This window comes from Cryptotermes secundus, unplaced genomic scaffold (assembly GCF_002891405.2).
Source record: "Cryptotermes secundus unplaced genomic scaffold, Csec_1.0 scaffold611, whole genome shotgun sequence".
Taxonomy (NCBI): Eukaryota; Metazoa; Arthropoda; class Insecta; order Blattodea; family Kalotermitidae; genus Cryptotermes; species Cryptotermes secundus.
Genome location: NW_019735565.1, coordinates 344,920 through 366,471, shown reverse-complemented (window position 1 = coordinate 366,471; position 21,552 = coordinate 344,920). Strand labels below are relative to the sequence as shown.

The 21,552-nt window shown below is 41.7% G+C and overlaps 1 protein-coding gene across 3 annotated transcripts in view; it reads left to right on the top strand.

Moving 5' to 3' along the window:
- The window catches only part of LOC111869639, a 95,956-nt gene that overhangs the window by 10,730 nt on the left and 63,674 nt on the right, over nt 1-21,552 (top strand). For all 3 annotated transcript variants that reach the window (XM_033753506.1, XM_023861306.2, XM_023861305.2), the window contains exon 2: nt 11,349-11,759. In XM_033753506.1, the coding sequence (XP_033609397.1) occupies nt 11,349-11,759 (411 nt within the window). The remainder of the gene's footprint in view (nt 1-11,348; nt 11,760-21,552) is intronic.

Below are 21,552 nucleotides of genomic sequence, written 5' to 3'. Positions count from 1 at the left end.
AGGCTTGCTGCTTGTTTCTTGCTGGTGGCCATTTCGGCTTTCTCTTCGATCTTGAAGATGGAGGCAGTACTTTATTACAGGACATCGGCAAACTTCCACCAGACTACACGGCGTCACATTCTAAAAAAAATAGTCATTCTCATAGTCACAACCGTAAGATTCTTAAATCCAACAAACCACAAATAAATATTAGCTACTGTATCATGTTATCCTAGAATCTGTTATATTTTAGCGTCCTGTTACACTGATTCATGTCCATGGTTTATGCTGACCGTCTTACAGTGTATACACTTTTTCACCTTATTCTTCACTTCCACACTACATGTTTCAGCACTAATGTGCCATCTTCAGGTGTCTTTATGCACGTTAAACTATTGTACTGCATGCCATAATGTCTTCATTCTAAAATGACTAAAATCTGTATTCGTCATATAGGACGATGAATTCTAAATAATAAAACTTTTGAGGATTCTTCCTACGTCGCACTCAAACACGCGAATTACGCCAATCCTCTTTTATGTGAGCATTCCTCCTACATATATTTGTGTATCGTGTTCTGTGTTGTGTTTTGCTCCTGTTACTGCATACGTTGTACTGCTCAACTGCAGTGTATACACTGTAAGACGGTCAGCATAAACCATGGATCCTAGAATATGTTAGAATTAAATAGACACTTCGTGATGCAGAGATTCCCCACCATTATACAGGGTGATTCACTGGTGGAGCCCGGAATTAATGGTTATAAATCACACAGTAATTCAAAGATGAGAACGATACTTGGCAACGCTCTTTCCTTAGCGATACTGATTCTGTGGTTGCAAGCCCGGTTCTTGCTATTTCTGTTACCAACGAAGTTGATCGTTATCCATCCTGTCATTCTGCTTGCAACATTCGCTAACATGGAGCGTCCTGTGGGCCTTCTTCTCCGCTCGGAGGGAAGCCAATTTCGTCATCATCCGTGACCCAATTATTAGTGTTCTCCTAGTGAATCTACCTACCTACCTACCTTCTGACTGTATCTATCTATCTATCCATCCATCCATCTATGGCTCTCAGCCCTTGTGGACCATGGCCGCTTTTTCAGTTTCTTAATCTATACACGGTAGGGCTCCTTGGATGGGCGATCAGCCCGTCGCAAGGCCGCTACCTACACACAGAACGACACAAAAACAGAACAAATGCATACAGACATCCATGCTTCGGATGGGATTATCAGACATCCCCGTGGATCAGCCTGTGTTATCGACAGCTGTGTTACCCAAGCGAACAGAAAGGAAGGCGTGGATTTAGACTGGCGATCTTCCAATTGCAGCCAGTGTACGGTTATGCGTCATTGCCACTGACAGAAGCCAAACTGTGGAACAGAATCTTGGAAGAAAATGCAGAGAATGAAGGAGAAGGGGGACGCGTTAAATAATATACAAAAACCAGCCTCAGTGATCTGAATTACATCACAGATTACGTCAGACTCCTACAATCAGATCACCTTTAGGTGACCCAGAAAACGGAGTTCGGTCCGTTTATCGTTTGACCCTAGTTGAAATTTGATCCGCATTGCGAAAATACGTGCATACTCGTACAATACCAGCCCTCACTTGTAGTTACACTCTATATCTCTGCAGAGAAATGCTCAAGTGGTTTCTATGTGTACCACCTGCTTTAACACACTAAAGGTCATCGTTCTGCCCACACACTGTGTTTGTGTGTTTCGTACGGTCCTCACAATAAACAGCGATTGTTTCCTAAGCAGCATTAACCGGTTGGTCTTTGTAGCGTATACGTAATATGTTTCCTGTGAGGTACGAACTGAATTTTTTATGTACTATGAAGAAGAAACTGGCCGGTCACGGTAGCCAAGTGGTCTAAGGCGTGCACTGTCTTCGCTCTCTCGGAAGCCGGGATCGTGGGTTCGAATCCCACTCAGGGCATGGATGTTTGTGTGCGTTTTTCTGTGTTTGTCTACAGGTAGAGGCCTTGCGACGAGCTGATCACCCGCCCAAGGAGTCCTACCGCATGTGTAAGATCTAGAAAAACCGAAGTGAACGGAGAAGCTCATGGAGATGGGCCTAGGCCCACTGGGGCTGTAGTGCCAAGGAAAAAAGTGAAGAAGAAATTCGATCTTTAAAGGTTTATCTGATTTCATTTAGAAGTGTCGTTCAGACGCTGATAGTTACTCAGTTAAGTAAATAAACGCACTTCCTCTTATGAAACCCGAGTTTTCATTTCCGTGAGCAACGGCTCGGTAAACATGTTCCCGCGGAAACGAATATGCACGCAACAACAGGAGAACAGTGTTTTTTATATGGTCCGTGCAAAGTGATTATAAAAATGAGAATTGGGGAAATACGGTCAGTTGAGAGTTGGCAGTTCAGTTGAGCTGTGCAAGGGAGGCTGAGAAGAGATGGCGTTATAGTTCTGTTGATAATTGGCAGTCAGTTCCGTACTGGAGTCTTCAAAGAAGGACCTGATAGCGAGAAGCTAAAGAATTTCCTCTGTTAACATCCGTTACCAGGAAACAGCTGTTGAAGACACAGAAAGCTGGAAAAGAACTTAGCGGGTGCTGTGGTGATTTATAAAGTGTGTAGATCAGCGATAGCTCTGTAATTACTCGTAAATCCGAGTGGTGTGTGTAAGTGTTCAATAAATCCATTCACCAGTCCATACCCCGTCTATAGTCACACCCCAGATACCGAGTTAGTTGACAATAGACGATAAAATAAACATGAATGCAAATTTTTATATTTATTTCAACAAAATTATTGGCTATTCATGTGGGTTTCGTGAACAGCGCTGCTGTGTCCTGTCCAGATTCTGTCTGGACGACTGGAGAAGTGAAAATTCTTTATCCTACCGAGATTCGAACTCCAACCCCTCGGTCGTCCAGCCCGTAGCTAGTCGCTATACCGACTGAGATATCCCGGCTCCTACTCGCCTACAAGACTAGGTAAAAATTAAAAGTTGTCCTTGTACTTAATTAATTAAGCACCACACTATGAAGACGTATTGTTATTTTCACGCTACAGCAGCTTTAACACCGGGAAAAGAGATCCAGTACCCTTTGATTATGAGGCTTTTCCTCTGCCGGAACTCGAACCTCGGCCATCCAGCTCGTAGCCCGTCGCTATACAGACTGACATATCTCGACTTCTACAAGATTCGACGGTGTCATGACCACAATCTAAACTGTCATGAAGTTTCGGGTTCCTAAATATGCTTGGAATTTCTTTACTAACTATTCAAGTGTTAGGTACCCAGCAAGGACTCGGGACCATGAAGATAGCTAAACAGTGCTTTAAATAAACATTTTGAAAGTTGTTTATAAACAAAATACGAGTCTCGTATTTGAAAACGAACTGTTAATTGGAGAGGCGCCATCTTCTTTTCATGTCACTATGCAAAAAGAAGTCAACTGAAAGGGAGAAAAGATCTCCGATACATGAGACACAAAACGGGAGGTCTCGTGCATGTTTCTGTCTTTGCCTCGATAGGGCAGTGGGATGTATAAAGGCAGCTTGTCATCTGTCTTAAAAGCCTGTGACATGTTCCTTCAGAAAATGAACCAATGACCAATAGTCCGCAGAGAATGTATATGTCTCTTCTTGCTCCCTCATGACTGAATTGCTGCTAGGTTATATAATCACTTGACGCTTTGGATTAGGACTAATTGAATGCTGTGATGTATGTACTGTACCTACAGAATCCAACAGCACTTCTGTACCTCCCGTGCATGCTGAAGATGAGAAATGCGTACACAGTTTTGGCCGGGAATTCTGAAGGAAATAAGCTATTATGAAGACCTTGGCGTAGACGGGAGGACAGCTATCAGTTATGTACGAGCTGAGAATCTAAAAGTGGTAGTTATGATGAGTTATGCCTTCCGGGATCGTGTAGTCATTTCGGAGGGACATGTCGCCTCCATCTTCATGGCGGAAGACTAAGCGAAATAGGAAACCAACATGAAACAAGTAGAAAGCAGAGCTCTGGAACATATTCCCCTGAAACTTCGGTTAACGTTTAACCGACTGCACGGCGTTATATCCCAGAAGAACAGAACTCCTCAACATTTCAATTAGTCCGAAATCTAGAATCGTTCTCAAAGAAATAAAATGTCAGTACTCCTTGCTTTCCGGAATTTTTCCATCGCCCGACATTTTAAACTAGAATATAATGTTTCGAGTTTTGAATCTTCTTCTATCCTCAGATGAGGGATATACAGAATGATTATAAATTATTGTCGGGGTGTCCTTGGCCCATAATTTTCAAACCTTACATACCATGCAAAACGTGAAGGTTGAAGTTGTTTAGCATACTACAGCGTTGGATCTATAGATCATAAGACTTTTCCGGTTGCACTTTCATATTCTATAAGCAGATTTATTTTATTTTTTCCGGTTTGAAAATTATAGGCCACTGAAACCCTGACAATAAATTAGAATCATCCTCTACATTCAGTTGAGTCTACTAGAAGCAATTGACGTCAATCACTGAGCAACCAGGATGTATATTCTTATTGATGGAACCAAATTAGTAGACATCTATCCTGAAACTTTTGTGTCTATTTCAAAATATCAGACAGTGGACAGAACCACGGCCCAAGGAACACTAAGTGTAATACACTGTTGTTAGGTCCCTTTAGAATTAAGATATGCACTTTAAAACTGGGATTTTATTTATATGTTCTCCTGTAAGCTGTGCATTCCTGGAAGTCGCCACCCGCAGGGACCAAGACTGATCTAAGTGAGAAGTCTCAGTTCTTTTCTGTCTATACTGGTAGTTGGTTGAGCACAATGCTACAAGCCTGAAGGTCGCGGGTTCGATTCCTGACGAGGTGGATTTTTTCCAATTTACCTAATCCTTCCAGGGGCACTATATAATCTTGAGGTGGACTCAGCCTCTAACAGAAATGAGTACCAGAAATATTCCTGGGGGGTAAAGGGCGGTCGGCGCGTAAGGCTGATAAATTTACCGCCATCTGTGAGCCGATCTTCTAGAGAAATTGTGGGAGCCTCGACGTCTCACAATCCTATGGGCCTTCACGGCCTGTTACAGGGATAGCTTATACCAGTAGAGGTACTTACGTAAGGATTTACATCTTTACGAATATATGAATCCGTAAGTAGATTTTTCTTTCGAATTTCTTTAGCTTTCACATGTTAATTGTTATTCCGTCTTTGTCCCATACTCGTCTATCAGCGCCTCTTGAGGTGTACGACAGCTCTGAAGAGGCAACACATTATCACATACTCTGTCTTTAATGTCCAGGCATCTAACATACCGCCTCAATCACCGGCGTGGAAGATAGAGGGAGTATTTTCCTCCGAAACGTTTCTACTCATCTACAAGACTACACGGTGTCTACAAGACGGAAAATCTATGCAGTACGCTTCTGAACAATAACATTTTCGATTCTCTAGTATCACCCGTGACAGCAGTTAATGCCAAGTGTGAATGATAAATCAACATTAACTATAGGCAAAAGAGGAGCTCATTAAAACCGAAGATAAAAAGGGTAAAGCTATCCCTGTAACATGCCGTGGAGGCTCATAGGGTTTCGAGACGTCGAGGCTCCCACATTTTCTAGAAAATCAGCTCACAGATGTCGGTAAGTTTGTCAGCCTTACGTGCCGGCCGCCCTTTATCCCCAGGAAGATTCGTGGTACTCATTTCTATTAGACGCTGAATCGACCTCAGGGCCGTAGTGCAGTTGGAAGGATTAGGTCAGTTAAAAAATCATATGGCCTCGTCGGGAATCGAAACTGCAACCTTCCGGCTTGCAGCATGGTGCCTTGACAAATTACGCTACCGTGTGCCCCACACTCATGAAAACCAAAGGCTGTATAATTCCTTTGCTGTAGCCAATTTGATTTATTAAATTGTAATTTGAATTCCAAATAAGGTGTTTCTATACACAAATTAAAACGTATGCACGTATAATTCGAGCATAAATCCACGTATATCCAGGAGACTGGAGTACAAAAGAAAACGGAGGAACGATGCATCGTTCTTGACATGCGCCGTAGATTGCTGTATGCTCTTTTAACGGAGATGTATAGAGGGCGGTGAATTCATAATTACAAAGCGGAGAATGTAAGGAAAAGATGAAGACCGACCACTAAATAAACCTTTCATGCTAAGATGTACGGGGAGGGTTATCGTGTCGGTATGTCAGCACTAAGACATGAGTATTCCCACACTTAAAATATGAATGCTGGGTTTTAAAACCGAAAATTTAGTGATTATTGAAAGCTTTATTACTGCTTAGAATAACCTGATGAAGTCTGACATTTATCTAATTAATATTTTAAAGTTCAATTCCTATCTCACATAAAATCCGCCCCACCTTCATTTCAAAGACCAATTGGTTAATTTTATTCAGGGATATAATCTCTGTTCATTCTAATAAAAACGAAATCCATAAATACGCTGTGGAGAAAATGCATAGTTTCTTTAAGCTTTTAAAGCCCAGTGGTTACTATATCTGTCACCTGCTTTAACACACTAAATTTCTACATTTTGTACGCACATTGTACCTCTGTGTTTCGTATGATTCTCACAGAAAACAGCGATTTCTTTCTAAACAGCATTAACCGGTTCGGTTTTGTAACGGATACATAATGTGTTTCCTGTGAGGTACGAACTGGATTCTTATGTACCATTTGGAATAAATCCAGTCTTAAAAATGAGTGAACTCACGACTCCCAGAGTCGTGAGACAGTAAAATATGGTCATGAGTCCCACCGGAAACGGAACTAAGAATGACTGTACTGGCGAGGACCAGCAATAACTTACCCGTCCGTCCAGCCTTTAAACGATTAATATTAATGAAGGCGGTGCGTATAGTAACCACTTTGCTTCAAATGGTTAACAACTGTCCACTAACTCGAATCGTAAGGCTTCAAACTTGTATTCCGGAAGTATCCGGTTTGAATCTTTGCCGAGACAATGGCTATACTGAGCGAGGATCTTCCTGGTTTTCCTCATTACCTCCAGGCGACTGCCGGTAATGTACCTAAGACAGGTCAACTACTATTTCTCCCACATATTTTGTAATTCATTTTCACTGTTGATCCAAACAGTCGACGCTGTAAGTCTGAACTGCCGACGGTGTTTAGGATTTGAGGTTCTCACAGCGGTGGTTGTGAAGAGTCCTGTCTTCATGGATATAATGCCGTGTAGTCCGCTGAAAAATCAGTCGACGTTTCAGAGGAATATATCGGAAGACACAAGCGTGAAGGAGACAGTAGATGTAGCTACGTGCTTCATACTGGTTTCTTGCTTGGTTTATACACGTACTACTGCGCCGAATAAGGAGCCGGCCGACATGTTGCTCCGAAAAGTCGGTTGGCTTTCAACGGACTACACAGCGTTATATCCCTGAAGAGAGAACTTTTTATAACCACACCTGAGAGAACCTCAAATCTACACAGTGTTGTATACCAACTGACGTGAAATTTTCTCGTCACCTGAGCATGTGGTTACCATATCAGAGGCAGTGTGCAGAACTATGCTACATTTGGGTTCTCCCTGTATTCCTGTCATCGAACTCAGTAGATGTTCATTTTGTTGCCGGCACCACTACGTAAAACAATCTTGATAGCCGGAAAGCACAATTAAATAGCCACAACTTCGTTTTGAAGAATGTTATCTGGCCCACTTTTAACTCAGCATAAACCGATCATCATGCCCCCTTGTCTACGCTGTCATGAAGCCCTGAGCGATACAGTAAAGTAGTGTTTACTAAGTTAAGCTGAGTTACATACTTGTACATGGAGCTGTGTCCACATAACAGCAGGTTTTTTGTGGTACACAGGTTCAATACATCTTCCGGCTTGTAGCATAGTACCTCAACCAACTACTCTACCGCGTGCCCCTCGCTATCACCGTGCTTTCGCATGTATATTGTGACATGACGACTGAAAGCCGGAATGGAGGAGCCGGAGCAGACGTCCATTCCTGAGCAACGGATCGGAAATCACGTTCTCGATACAACGAATAACAGCGAACGAGCCGTTGACGGGTAGCAAGTTGCTAAACACGAGATGTTTCGCAGCAACAGACAACCAAATCGTTACTTGGGAATTAATACATGGTTTCCGAGACAGCGCATTTCTGAGGAACAGTAATGGCGCACTAAGAGGCGGTGACTTTTATTGAGGCCGCGTGGCAGCTATAAAAGGCAGTGGATTCGTGAATTAAAGGAATAGTGGAGATCAGTCCGAGATTAGTGAGAGGCTAGGGAGAGATTCTTCATAGAGATTCGCAAGACGGACGTCGTTCGGTAGGAGTTCAATGTGTGAGTTGCTATAATCTACTGTAATTGTAAAGAAGTACCAATAAACCCGATCATCAGATCCATAACCCATTACAATTCGTCATGCAAACCCCAGACACGTGACGTATATCAGAAGTAAAAGTGAGCGGATGCATCAGATTGTTACGTTCTGCTACACTTCCTAAAGCCCGGGAGAGCTCGGTCGGTGTAGCGACAGACCAGGAGCTGGACGGCCGGGGTCCGATTTCCTGGCAAGGGCAAGTTTTTCCTCTAATTTTAGAGTCTAATTCACAGCGCCCAGACCGGGCCCACCCAGTCTCCTATCCAATGGGCATGGAAGCCCCTTTCCGAAGGGATAAAGCGGCCGTGAAGCTGACTACTTACCTTCTCCTGGCACCGAGGTCAAGAATGATAGATCTATATTTCCGCCCTCCCATGATTAATCAATTAAGCACAGGGACAGTTTCTGGACGACAGGAGTTTGATTCCCGGTAGGGAAAGCGATTTTTCTCTACTCCACAGGATGCAGACCGGCTCTGGGATCCACCCAACCTCTTATTGAACGGGTATCGGGGGCTTTTACCCTGGGAGTAAAGCAGCCAGAGCGTGAAATTGACAACTGTCCTCCACCTAGTGCCTAAATCATGAATAATGACACAATGCTTCTACTCCATGTATTCATGGCTTGGCCTTTAATTAATTAAGCACAGGGACAATTTTACGCCGATCACAGCGGCCGCTCGGTCTAAGGCATGAAATGTCTTTGCCCGCTCGAGGGCTGGGATCGTGGATTCGAATCCTACTTGAGGCAAGGATGTCTGTGGGCGTTTGTTGTTTGTTTGTGCTGTCCTGTGTGCAGATGGCGGCTTTGCGACGGGCTGAAAACGCGGTCAAGGCCCAACAAAGGGCCATAGATAGATAGATAGATAGGTTTACAATTTTACTTTTACATATATTTCCAGCACAGGTATGTCGAAGTCGTGAGATGAGGCAGGTAGTCGTATCTCATGTCTCTTCCCTACTGTTTCTAAGAGCCATTTGAGTGGTATGCGTCCCGCAAGTCTCCACTGCCACTTCCGAACACAATCAGAAGTGTTCTTCGTGTGAATGAGCGCGTCACATTACCGAAGCAACTGCCAAGAATAAGTTCTTCATACTGCATAAAGATGAGCAAGAGGAAATATTGAGTCAGGCTGAGGAATGTCAGTCTGGGAAGGGAATCAGTGGGAATGACGTCACCGTTAAACAGTGTAACCCAGTCACGTCCAACGTAAAAGTAAAAGTAAATATGGGAAATGTTACTGTCTTGACATTGTCTTCTGTTCTTGTTCCTCAGGCAGTATAAACAAGAAGTGAATCACGCTATGTATTGCAGTACGCGAACAATTTATTATTATATATACAAGACTGATTGCCACTTTCTAATTGCAAGTTCTTGTAGGAATGAATGAAGCTCAGTGGATTATACGTCACTAGCTGCTAAGCGCGGAGCAATTATCTTACAGACAAAAACCCATTGAAGAGCCTTACGCAACGTGAAGCTGTCAATGAAAAGTTGTGACGCGCGCCAGTGCTGTAACACAGGCGTAAGGTAAAGGTAAAGGTAAAGCTGTCCCTGAGCCTAACTAATTAAGCACTACACCATGAATACATATGAGGGAGTGGATGTATAGAGCCACATTTTCTTGACCTTGGCACTAGCTGGAAGTGATTGGCAAGCTATACGCTCCGGCCGCGTTACCCCCGTAGGAAACAGTCCCTGGTACCCATTGGATAGTAGGCTGGTTGGGCCTCAGACGACGTGGAGAAGTGAAAATTTTTGCCCCCACCGGGACTCGAACTCCAACCCATTGGTGGTCCAGCCCGTAGCCAGTCGCTATACCGACTGTGCTGAATTTTTTAGTGGGGAGTCGAGTCCAAATGGGTCCACTTGGCACGACGGTCACTGATTGGCCTATTGTAACCTGCCCCGGGTGACTATGATGATGGAGCAGTTGGTGGTATGAAGATTGGCAGGGGAAACCGAAGTACTAGGAGAAAACCCGCACCAGCGCCACTTTAGCCACCACAGATCCCACTTGACCAGACCCGGGATCGAACCCGGGCCGCCGCGGTGTGAAGTCAGCGACTAACAGCTTGAGCTATGGCGCGGCCCCTGTGCTGAACTTAGATCAATCTGTATTTGCCACCCCCTAGTATTTTAAGTTTCATTTATAACACCCAGAACAAACCAGGAAAATAAGTAAGCGTTTCGTAGCTCTTAGGAGTCGGGATGTGGCTCAGTCGGTATAGCGACGGCCGAGGAATCAGGGTTCGATCTCCGGCAAGGGAGCGTCCAGACCGACTCTGGGGCCCATCCAGCCTCGGATCCAGCGAGCGTCGGGAGCTCTTTGCCTCGGGATTAAGGTACTGGAGTGTGAAACTGACCACTCACCTCTACGTATACAGCGCAGAGACTGACTTCGTGGAGCTGTACTTTAACTCCCCTATACGTTTTCATGGTACGATGCTTAATTAAGCACAGGGATATCGCCTTTACCTTGACAAAGTTCTGTCTCCCTCTCTCGCACTCTCGAATTTTGCTTTACAAAAATAATTCAGTCTTGGCATGTCTCTTGACGTAAAGTTGTCCCTGTGTTTGATTACACACAACGCCGTGGAGGATGTGTGGAGGAGTGGAGGCATTTCTCCGTATATTCTTAACTGCAGCGTTAGTGGGAGGTAAGTCGTCAGCTTCAAACCCCCGCCTGTTTATCATCCGGAAGTAGCCCCAAATATATATTAAATGGGAATTTGGGCGGGTCCCAGAGCCGCCCTAGACGCTGCCGAGATAAACGCATAGAAGTCGAATTATTTTTGGGCCCATGTCTTCATAAAGCTGTATCATTTACCTTAATTAACTGGTGTAAGTGAATTCAGTTGCAGCTTCTGAAACTAAATTTCTGTAATTTACGTTCAATACTGTGCATGTTATGCCACAGGAGAGAGGTTATGTGACACAAATCTCTACTCTAAACTACAAATTTAATTAACCTATATAACAAGTTATAAATATTGTTCATTCTTTTTCTTACAGGGAATCTGTGAAATTACGCCAAGTAACTGATGGCTCACATTTCATTCAACTGATCTATGGAGCGGATAATGAAATACGAGACTGTGAATTCTTGCGCCAGAAGAAAATAGTGCAAGATTTCCTCGAGACTTTCCGGAAGGATATCGAACGTGCGAAAGTATCGATTAACCGTGAAAATGATTATAGTGAGATCGAAAATGAAACGGAGGAAGACATTTACTCATTTAATAATGTGACATTCCAAATCTTGGACAATGGTGTTCCATTGCCGACAGACCTCTCGGAGTGGTTAGACTTCGAGGATCTAAAGCAACGATGCAGAGAAAACCACAGAGAAATGAAGAGGCTGCTGCGACACAAGCAGCACGGAACAAGCGAGCAGAAGAGGCACGCTAACAATCACTTGGAAAGGTTTGTTGTTTAGTTAGTATCACTTCCGAACCTTATAAAATTTGTAAGTTTTGAGGTTTTCGCGGTGATGACTATGAAGAAGNTACGTTCCTCCGAAATGTCGGCCAAAACGAAGAATACACGGCGCCTAAACCCAGAAGACGACCCTCTTCTTATAAAATTTATTCAATACACGGAGATAGCATTGGTATTCCTAAACTGATAGATGAATCTATGTAAATCGTTGAAGTAGTTCCTATTTTCTTAAGAAGTGCATGCTATTGTGCCGAAATTATTGCAAGTTTTACTCTGACATCATAACATATGCCCCGTTGATTGAAAGTTGTTTGTATAATATCGTAATAATAATTATACGTTACTCTTTTAAAAATATTACATCAGATTTTGGTAGACAACGTAAATTTCGATCTGGGATATTTTTTTTTATTTGCATAGTGAGGGGTGGAGTCCAACTGGGTCCACTCGGCACGGCGGCCACTGATTGGCCTATTGTAGCCTGCCCTAGGTGATTATGATGATGGAGAATTTGGTGGAATTAAGATTGGCAGGGGAAACCGAAGTACTCGGAGAAAACCCCCACCAGCGCCACTGTCCACCACAAATCCCACTTGACCAGACCCTGGATCGAACCCGGGCCTCCGCGGTGGGAAGCCAGCGACTAACCATTGAGCTATGGTGCGGCCTATCTGGGTTCTTACTCCGTGTTACACATTAGTAACATGACTTTAGGTGCAAAGACATCAGTTTATTCAGATGCAGTTCTTATAGATCAGTTTCTAACTAACGGAAACGCTTTATGTAAGATCTCAAAATCTGATTCGAACAAGTAACTTAGTTTGCTCCGTAGAAACTTCCAGAATAAAGCAACTTACGGAGAAGCGTTTGAATTAACTATGAAAGCCACACCTGTTTTCATTGGCAATTTGAAGTGTCATACGACTGAATACGATACTTCACTAAATTGAGTAAATGTAGGACAACTCTGTATTATCATATCAAATAATATGGTACTTCACTTATCTGAGGATCTTCAAGTGATATAATGTGAAGTCATCTTAGTAATTATACACGCTTTAATCCCAATTATGATCCATTTCGTTAAAGATATAAGCCAATTCTAAATGGATCTGATGACAGTGTTTTTCACTTAGGCTTACTCGATTTCTGTGTTTCTATATTTATACCATGGAAAAATATTTCTTGGATATAAAATGTAAACATAAAGGAAGCCTGTTGTAGCTCCAACTTACGTTAGAATCAAGCTTAAACTAGAAACTGATGGAGTTATCACTTTACTTTAATTATGAATAATTGATTTCTATTTTATGAACTAGTTCAGAAATTATTGGTTTGTTGATGTCACGTATTTAGTGCTTATGAAACGTATATGTTTAGTCAGGTATAATTTGGAATTATGAACGAAGGTGCATGCTTATAGGACTCTTAATGTCACCATGCTTTCGGATTCATATTAAGAGGAGACATAGAAAGAGTTGTAACTTTAGATACCATTACGTTAAATGTGACCCTACCCTGATTCTGAACGGTTAACATTAAGTGACCTGCTTCAAAACGTTAAGATCATTTCCTTCCAATTGATATTTAGGTGACTGGTAACTAACTGACCTCTTAACAGTGGTTTAAAGCGTGGGTTAATATTGCTTGGTATCTTTTAAACTGGTTTCGCTAATTGTAAATTAAATATGTAACCAATAAAATAATTATTTCTTAAGATATTAACCAGAAATGTAACATCATTAAAATTATTTTTGAGCAAGGAAAATATTTTCGCTCTCAGCCAAGGGTTTATCAAAAACAGTCGCAAATAAAGAATTTTCTTTCACATATTTCCAGAATAATTTCTGTTCACTATACTATATCTGGCTGTTGTTTCAGCACGCGTAAATGAATCACATATAAATATAACTAACTACCGAAATTTATCGTAATAATTATATCATAAATATATAATATAAAAAATTATTCAGAATTTTTACTGAGCGTAGTTATTTTGGATTACGACACCATGTTATTCTGTAGACGTTACGGACATATAAGAGGAATCTTCCGCCTCCAACTTCAGGGCGCACTTATAACTTAAATGGGAGATATTAGGAGCATCCGAAAGCAAAAGGTTGTTTCTAAATTATTGTCGGGGTTTCCGTGGCCTATAAACGGAGACCCCGACAATAATTTAGAATCATCCTGTATATTATCCACTTACAAGACATCATGATAACCCAATTTCCACTGCCGTCAAGTCTTCGGTCCCTTCTGTACTGACAGTAGTGTTCATATTGGACAGGTTCAGAAAATGCAATTGGTAGTGGGAAGCTGAAGGTACAGATCTGCATGTTTTGCATGTACGGGTTGAAGCTTGCTTTTAAGGAGTGTGGGCACGTTATAACACCTCAGTGGTAATTCCCAGACTTGTTTGCCTGTCCTGTACAGTCTTGCTTCTTGCATATCCAAGTACGTAGAATGTTGTAAACGGAGTGTGACTTTTTATTCGTTTGACCAGAAAGTAAAGTAACTTGAATATAAATGCAATTCGAAATAAATTATGTGATCTGTTAACGCTTAAAGCACAGTGGCTGCTAAGTTAACACACACACAAATCGAACTCGAGCGTTTTGATCAGAGAATGTACTTAAGCCCATGTGTTTGTTGTGATTCTCAGAACAAACAGCAACTGTTTCCCTACACGGCCTAAGAGACTGGGCTCTGTAATGGCGACAACGTGTTTCCTCGGTGGTAGGAACCAAATTCATTGGTTTTATTTAAATAGTAATTCCATATTCATAAAATTACAAGGAAATATAAAATTGTTTCTCGTAACTTGGTAATGTTAAATTCTGTAAAGGAAATTTAACAGACACCTTAATTCATATGAAACTCTGTATGGATGATACAGATGTTTATATCGATATCGAAAATTTTTATTTCCGGCAGAGACAAGAGTTTTCTGCTTTGCCTCAGAGGCCAGACCAACTCTGGGGGCCACGCAGCCTCCTGTCTAGTGGTTAAAGGGGTCGGAAATTGAAGGTAACTACGCAACTCTGTGTAATGTTGAAGGTAAGAGTACGTGGAGGTATGCCTCCATCCCCTCATACGTTTTCATGGCGTAGTATTTGATGAAGCACGGAGATACAGTTGCCTTTTTGGTTTATTAAATTCAGTTTTGGACAGGATTTATTGAATTTATTTGTACTGATAAATGTCGTACTTAAATATAAAGCAAATTGCATCGAGTTCTGCTTCCAATTATAAAGCAAAGAGGCCGACATAGTATAACTGTCCCTGTGCGCCACTCCATGAAGACGTGGGGGAGTGGAGGTATACCTCGACGTATTCTGGACCTCCGATCACTACATGGAGGTAAGTTATCAGCTTCATGCCCCGGCCGTTTTACTCCCGGTGTAAGAGACCCTGGTACTCATTGGTTACGAGGCTGACATTTTGCGTTTGCGCATCAGGAAGCGTGCCGTTGGACCCATGAAGATGGCACCTATACGGTTTTATTTATGGAGATGGTAACCACAAATCACTGAAATTTAATCAACGTTATATGGACCGCTTTCCATAAGATCGTAATTTTTGCGTTTGCGAGACCCTATGAAGGGCAACTGTTTTAGGAGTCAAAAGTTTTCAGTGGAAAACGATATATTTTATAAAATCCGTCCCAAAGTTTGGTGCTAGCAGGTGGCGCCTACAGACAGATGACATTGCAAAAGAAACAACGTTTTCATATTCAGGGTGCTGAAAATGTTGATGTCCGTCGAAGTTTCCAAATCGATTTTGATCACAATATTTCTCATGCTACATATATGAGAAAGTAAAAACCGGCACACATTGTGTTAAACACTGGCATACTCAGAACATTTATGTATGTGTGTAATAATACAAAGCCTATCAACATCAAATTATACATAACAAAATTTCTTTACGCAAGATGTCTAGCATATGAACTGTGTGTAATTGTCAAGCGAATGAACAGTCACTTTACAGCGCCTACAGTTTATGTGTTTTTAATTCCTGTGTGTGTAATTCATCTTTGTTCATATTTCACTTGTACACATTTCTCAGACTCCTTCTTCAGTATAACTGGCCAGAAATTGGGCAGTATTTTTAAACAAAATAGTTTGTATGGTAAATGAACCCACTTTCATAACGTAACAACACACCCTGTTCGTCATAAAGATAGTATTCCACAGTTAGTTTTAACAGTTCCTCATAGATAGTTCCATGATGGAGCCATCTATGGAGAACTGTTAAAACTGAGAGAGGTTACCATATATTTTTTTATTGCCAGTGGGGTGGAACTAAGTCCCTTGTACTGCGGCCACTTCTGGCCTATTGTACCAGCCCCAGATGATAGGTGAGGTTGTGGAGCTATTGGTGGAATGAAGATTGGCAGGGGAAACCGAAGTACTCGGAGAAAACCTGCCCCAGCGCCACTTTGTCCACCACAAATCCCACTTGACCAGACCCCGGGATCGAACCCGGGCCGCCGCGGTGGGAAGCCAGCGACTAACCGCTTGAGCTATGGCGCGGCCGGTTACCATATTTTGAGGAAAATTTTGTGTCGTACAATGAAATGTGGTGTGTGACAACTGTTCAGGTAGGTTTACCATAATCATACCGTATATAGTGTAAGATTTGGGGTTTTCACGGCGGTGGCTATGAATAAAGCATTCTTCTGGGACGTGGTGCCGTGTAGATATTGTATAAACCGACTTTTCGGAGGAAGGTATCTCCATTTTCAGGATAGAAGAAAAAAGAAGAAAATCCGCAAGCGAGAAACCAGCGTGATTCTTCTATCCTGAAGATGGAAGAGATACCTTCCTCCGAAACGTCGGTTAACACAATATCTAAACGGCACCGCATCCCAGAATACTGCTTTCTTCATTCCGTATATTATATTAAAGTAGGTCAGTTCCCTCCCCGTCGTCATAAGGAATTCACCCACAGGATTCGTTTGATGTGACAGCAACTCCTTTCCTCCTCTGTCAGCTGTCCATACAGAGCAAACCGACCCTCTTTCGTGACACACCAAAATTTCATTTGGCGACACTTAAATTGACCATGATATGACGTATGTGTTCCACAGTTAGCTTTTGACCCCTGTCCATTGATGGCTCCATCCCCAAAGACAGAAAACAGGCAGATGTAACGTTAAACACGTCATGATGGCGACATGAGATTTCAACTGGTTCTACCGCGATGTATAGGCTTACTAAGCAGTAGAGCTCGAGTACACTGTGATGGCACATGCGCAGAAGATAACTTTCATGTATGGGCCGAACGGAGGAGTTCACATTCTTGTACAGCGTATGTTCAATTCACTGATCGGGTTTTCGACCGCCTCTGTGGAGTGTTCAGAGTTACTGGCTACAGATCCAAAGGTCCGGGTTCAATTCCCGGCGCTACCAGATTTTCTGAGAAGTAGTGGGTCTGGAACGGATTCCAATCAGCCTCGTGAGGATAATTGAGGAGCTCTTTCAAGGAAATAGCGGTTCCGGTGTAGAAAACCGAAATTAATGGCCGTGTGGATTCTTTATGCTGACCACGCGACACCCTATATCCGATAAAATTGTTTTTGAACAGGTTTTCTTCTGCTTAGAGGCTCGTAACGGGCCTATGCCATCACAAAATAATCGATCTCTACAAAAGTATATGTTGTCACACCGATAAATCAGTCGGTAAAGTGACAAAGCTATGGGCTGCAAGACCCACTAGCCGGGGTTAGATGGGTAAGAACCTTGTCTTTGTGGCGTCTGGACCGTTTTGGAATCCAGCCGAGCCATCTACCCAGAGAGGACCGAAGGTAAAAAAGGGCCGGAACGCGAAGATGACAACTGACCTCCATCCATTACCAAGGTTAAGAATGCATGGAACTAAAGCTCCACTTCCTCTTTTGTCAGGTATGCTTCGAAATTTGGATGGCAGACTGGGATAATAACTCTGTACAGTTAACTGATACAGTTTCGTAATATACCTTATTTTGTGGTACTGCACTCGCTTATGGGGTCATCCATGAGGAACTGTTCAAAATACTGAGGAACAAAGAACCTATTTCGTCGGAAATTCAGTTTCGTGCCACGAAATAAGGCATGTCATGAAACAGAGCCAGCTTTTTCTTGCTGACTGCTTTGTAGTTGTTTGCTTCTTGCATCTGACTATCCGGATACAGCACCCTTCATTAATATGTCTGCTTATCATCTTGCATTTCCTGAATAAGCAACACAGTGAGATGATGCATATTCTGTTGCTGTCTTCCTATTGCAGCCTCTTCTTTTTTAAATTCTATTTTAATTTAAATGATTTTAAAAAACTGTTTATTTGGTCTATTATGAACGAAGAGGCAAGTGGTGGCCAATGTGTGTTTTAAATGAGACAGGAACTACTCACGTTTTCGATGTAAGACGCCATATTTAGGCAATTCATATAATTAAAAATGGAAATGTTTCTTAACATATATACAATTTAATAGTAGATATACCTCACGATGTATATGAATAACCTGAAGATGATGTATAATAATTATGCTTGTAAGATGTATTAATGTCGTATGTAAGTAACTGAAATGTTACATGTTAACGTAGATTTATTGGTAAAATATACAAAATCTTGATCATAATTATTAAACATTAAGTTAACCGTGTGAGACCTGAGGTTCTCACCGCACTGATTACTGAGAATGTGGTCTTCTGGTATGTGATGATGTGTAGTTTTGCATACAGGTACCGACATATTGGATAAACTTGCTGCCTCTGTCTTCAGGATAGTATATACGGGAACAAGTTCCTTCAGAAAGTTTATATCCATTTGCCAGATACCATGACCTCACATTCCAGAAGACAGTAAAACATTTAAGAAATCTATTTTGGTTTGTAAAAGGATCAAATTTTATTGTTTGAGATTTGATGTTCCCAGAGTAGTGAAGGTTCATATTCTGGTTTTCTGAGTTATGCCACAGTGTACTCTGGTAGATGTTATTCCAAAATTTTAGAGCCCGCCTATGTGGTGTCATGTCCTAAAACACCACTACATATATTATATTTTTATTGGCCACTCCTAGCTTTCAAATAATATCTGTTTTCAATACTACAGGGTGATTCTAAACTATTATCGGGTTTTCCATGGCTTAAAAGTTTCAAACCGGAAACAATAAAATAAAAATGCTTACGGAATATGAAAGTGTAATTCAGTCAATTAAGACATCAATGCGGCGAGTGAAGCGCTGTCAAATAAAACTTTTTGTGTTAAATTTTCACATTCCATAAGCAGTTTTGTTTTATTTTTCCGATTGGAAAATTATAGGCCATGGAAACTCCGACAGTAATTTAGAATCATCCTGTATTTATCTTGAGAGTGATATTTATTGTTTAAAAATATTTGAGGGCATGTAAGTAGAAAACCTTACGGAAGAAAGTTTTCGTGTGCTCAAAGAGATCCCCGATATGACTACTATCTTGATACTAATTGTACGTTGCAAATAGAATTTAGTAAGCTTACAATGAAGATGCAAAGTTCTATGTCACTATTTCATGATAACGTGCCCCCAAAGATGTTTTAAACAGATTATAGCATTCTTTCTGCACGGCTATAGTCTCAGGAAACTTATGGAAGTGATTCGACTACGATTTCAATGGAAAGGACACGAGTGTCGCTAATGCATTGTTGGCTTGCAAAACGTTTCCTGTAATGCCGTGAAGTCACTTTTCCCCTATCCTTCTTCCCTGATCACTGTCATCAAGTAGACTTGGTGTCAGTTTTCGAAACAAGGTTGAAGGTAAACTTTCAAACTTCTGTCTTTCTTGCGCACTTACAGTTGTGCAAAGTTCTGCAAGTCTGAGCTCTCAGCTACTCACAGCGGTGAATATTAAAATTATTGTCTTCTGGGACGTGACGTGACGCCATAGGTAGGTTCCAGTGTTTCGGACGGATCCTTTGCCTCCATCTTCATGATAAAAAATGACAGGAGCTTATTCACAAACATGGCGCTCATCTCAGAATACCGTAATTTTACTTATTATTAAGAGCAGGATTGCATTCTGGGATTCTACCCCGTGTAGCTTAGCGGAAGTTCACCGAAAATTCGGAGGAATGTAGTGCCTCCATCTTCAGGGTCGACAAGTATCTTAAGCAAGTAAGAAGAAGCAAGAGTGTTACAGCAGTGTTTTCTTTTCTGGTTTCTTGCTTGACTCGCTCCTCGACCCTGAATATGGAGTCAATGCGTTCCTTTAAACTTCGGTGAACTTCTACTGGACTACAGGGCGTCACATTCCAGAAGACAGCGCTCTTCCTAGTCACCACTGTGATAATCCCCAATCCACTCTTACTTATCACTAATAGCCTTATGCGTCAACACTTTTCCTTTTTTAAATTGCTTTCCGTGCTGCTATCGGCGACTTAAGACACTGAAGTTATCTTTGAATTTTACTGCAGATCAAGAGAAACACGTTTTGTTTGGACAAGTCTCTTAGTAACTCGTTTTACATGTAAATTACAGTAATCCTTCGTTATAACGGATTAAGGAGGGGAGATAGGTGTCCGTTATTACTGATGTCCGCTATAACCGAGTGAAGGAGTATTCCCGGAAGTGCACCGTAGGATAGACAGCCAGTACACGCAATAAACTTAGAAACACACAGGACTACGTATATTATGTAAAGGTTCATATGAGGAGGCACGCGGTAACGTAGTTGGTTGAGGCAATATGCTAAAAGCTGGAAGATCGCGGGTTCGAGTCCCGATGAAATGAATTGTTTTCAATTTACTTAATCCTTCCAGCGGCACTATGGCCCTGGGGTCGACTCAGCCTCTAACAGAAATGAGGATCAGGAATCTTCCTGTGGTAAAAAGGGGGCCGGTGCGTAAGGCTGGCAGCCACATCACCATCCGTGAACCAGTTTTCTAAAAAATTTGGGAGCCTCGACGCCTCACAATCCTATTGGTTTCCACGGCCTTTTACAGGACTAGCTTTACTTTTATCTCTTTCATATAATGGGGTTCTTTTTATTTTAAATATTTCTCTGAGTACAAAACTTTCTTAGGATCCCAACATCTCTACAAATTCACAATTGTACACAGCCGGATTCTATACGTTATATCTTGGTCCGTTATGATGAGGGTGTACTGTATGCGTCCAAACCTGGCAGTAGTTCATACTATACACTGTCTTACTGTTGGTACTGTTGTAAGTGTACAGAAAGGTAAATATATTCTAAAATAACTCAGGGCTAATCTCCTTCGCTGTACTATTTGGAGCTCAATTTCAGAAGTCTACTGAACACGTATCCTTGCTTCAGTTCTCATTTTAGATTCTTCTTTCACTGTTTTCCTTCTGTCAGAAAGTAATTTTGATATCTTCTGAAGATCTGTAGCTCGCAGCTTCCAAGTTCACTGCCTTTTTTTTTTCGCTTATGTTCATTCTGTCAAGCTAAGTATTGTGAAACGTAATTATGTGCTAAGTTCGAGCTTTGTTGTCCTGTGGGGATCATAATCTTACGGTACATAAAAACGTTCCCATCGAGGGTATATGCTAATCATCTTTTTGTGTTCGTCATGATGAAATCCAAAGTAGTTTGTACTGTCGCTCAATGACTTTACACATACGAAAATCAACATCCTTTTCCCTTTTTGGTTAATGCTACTATATGTCTTTACGTTTCTAAGAAATGTACACACCTGGTATGGATAAATTCAACCGTATTACCGTTAAAAATATATATCTCCAATGTTGGAGCCTAATCCAAAGCCACTCTGTTAGTGCAGACCGAAGGATAAA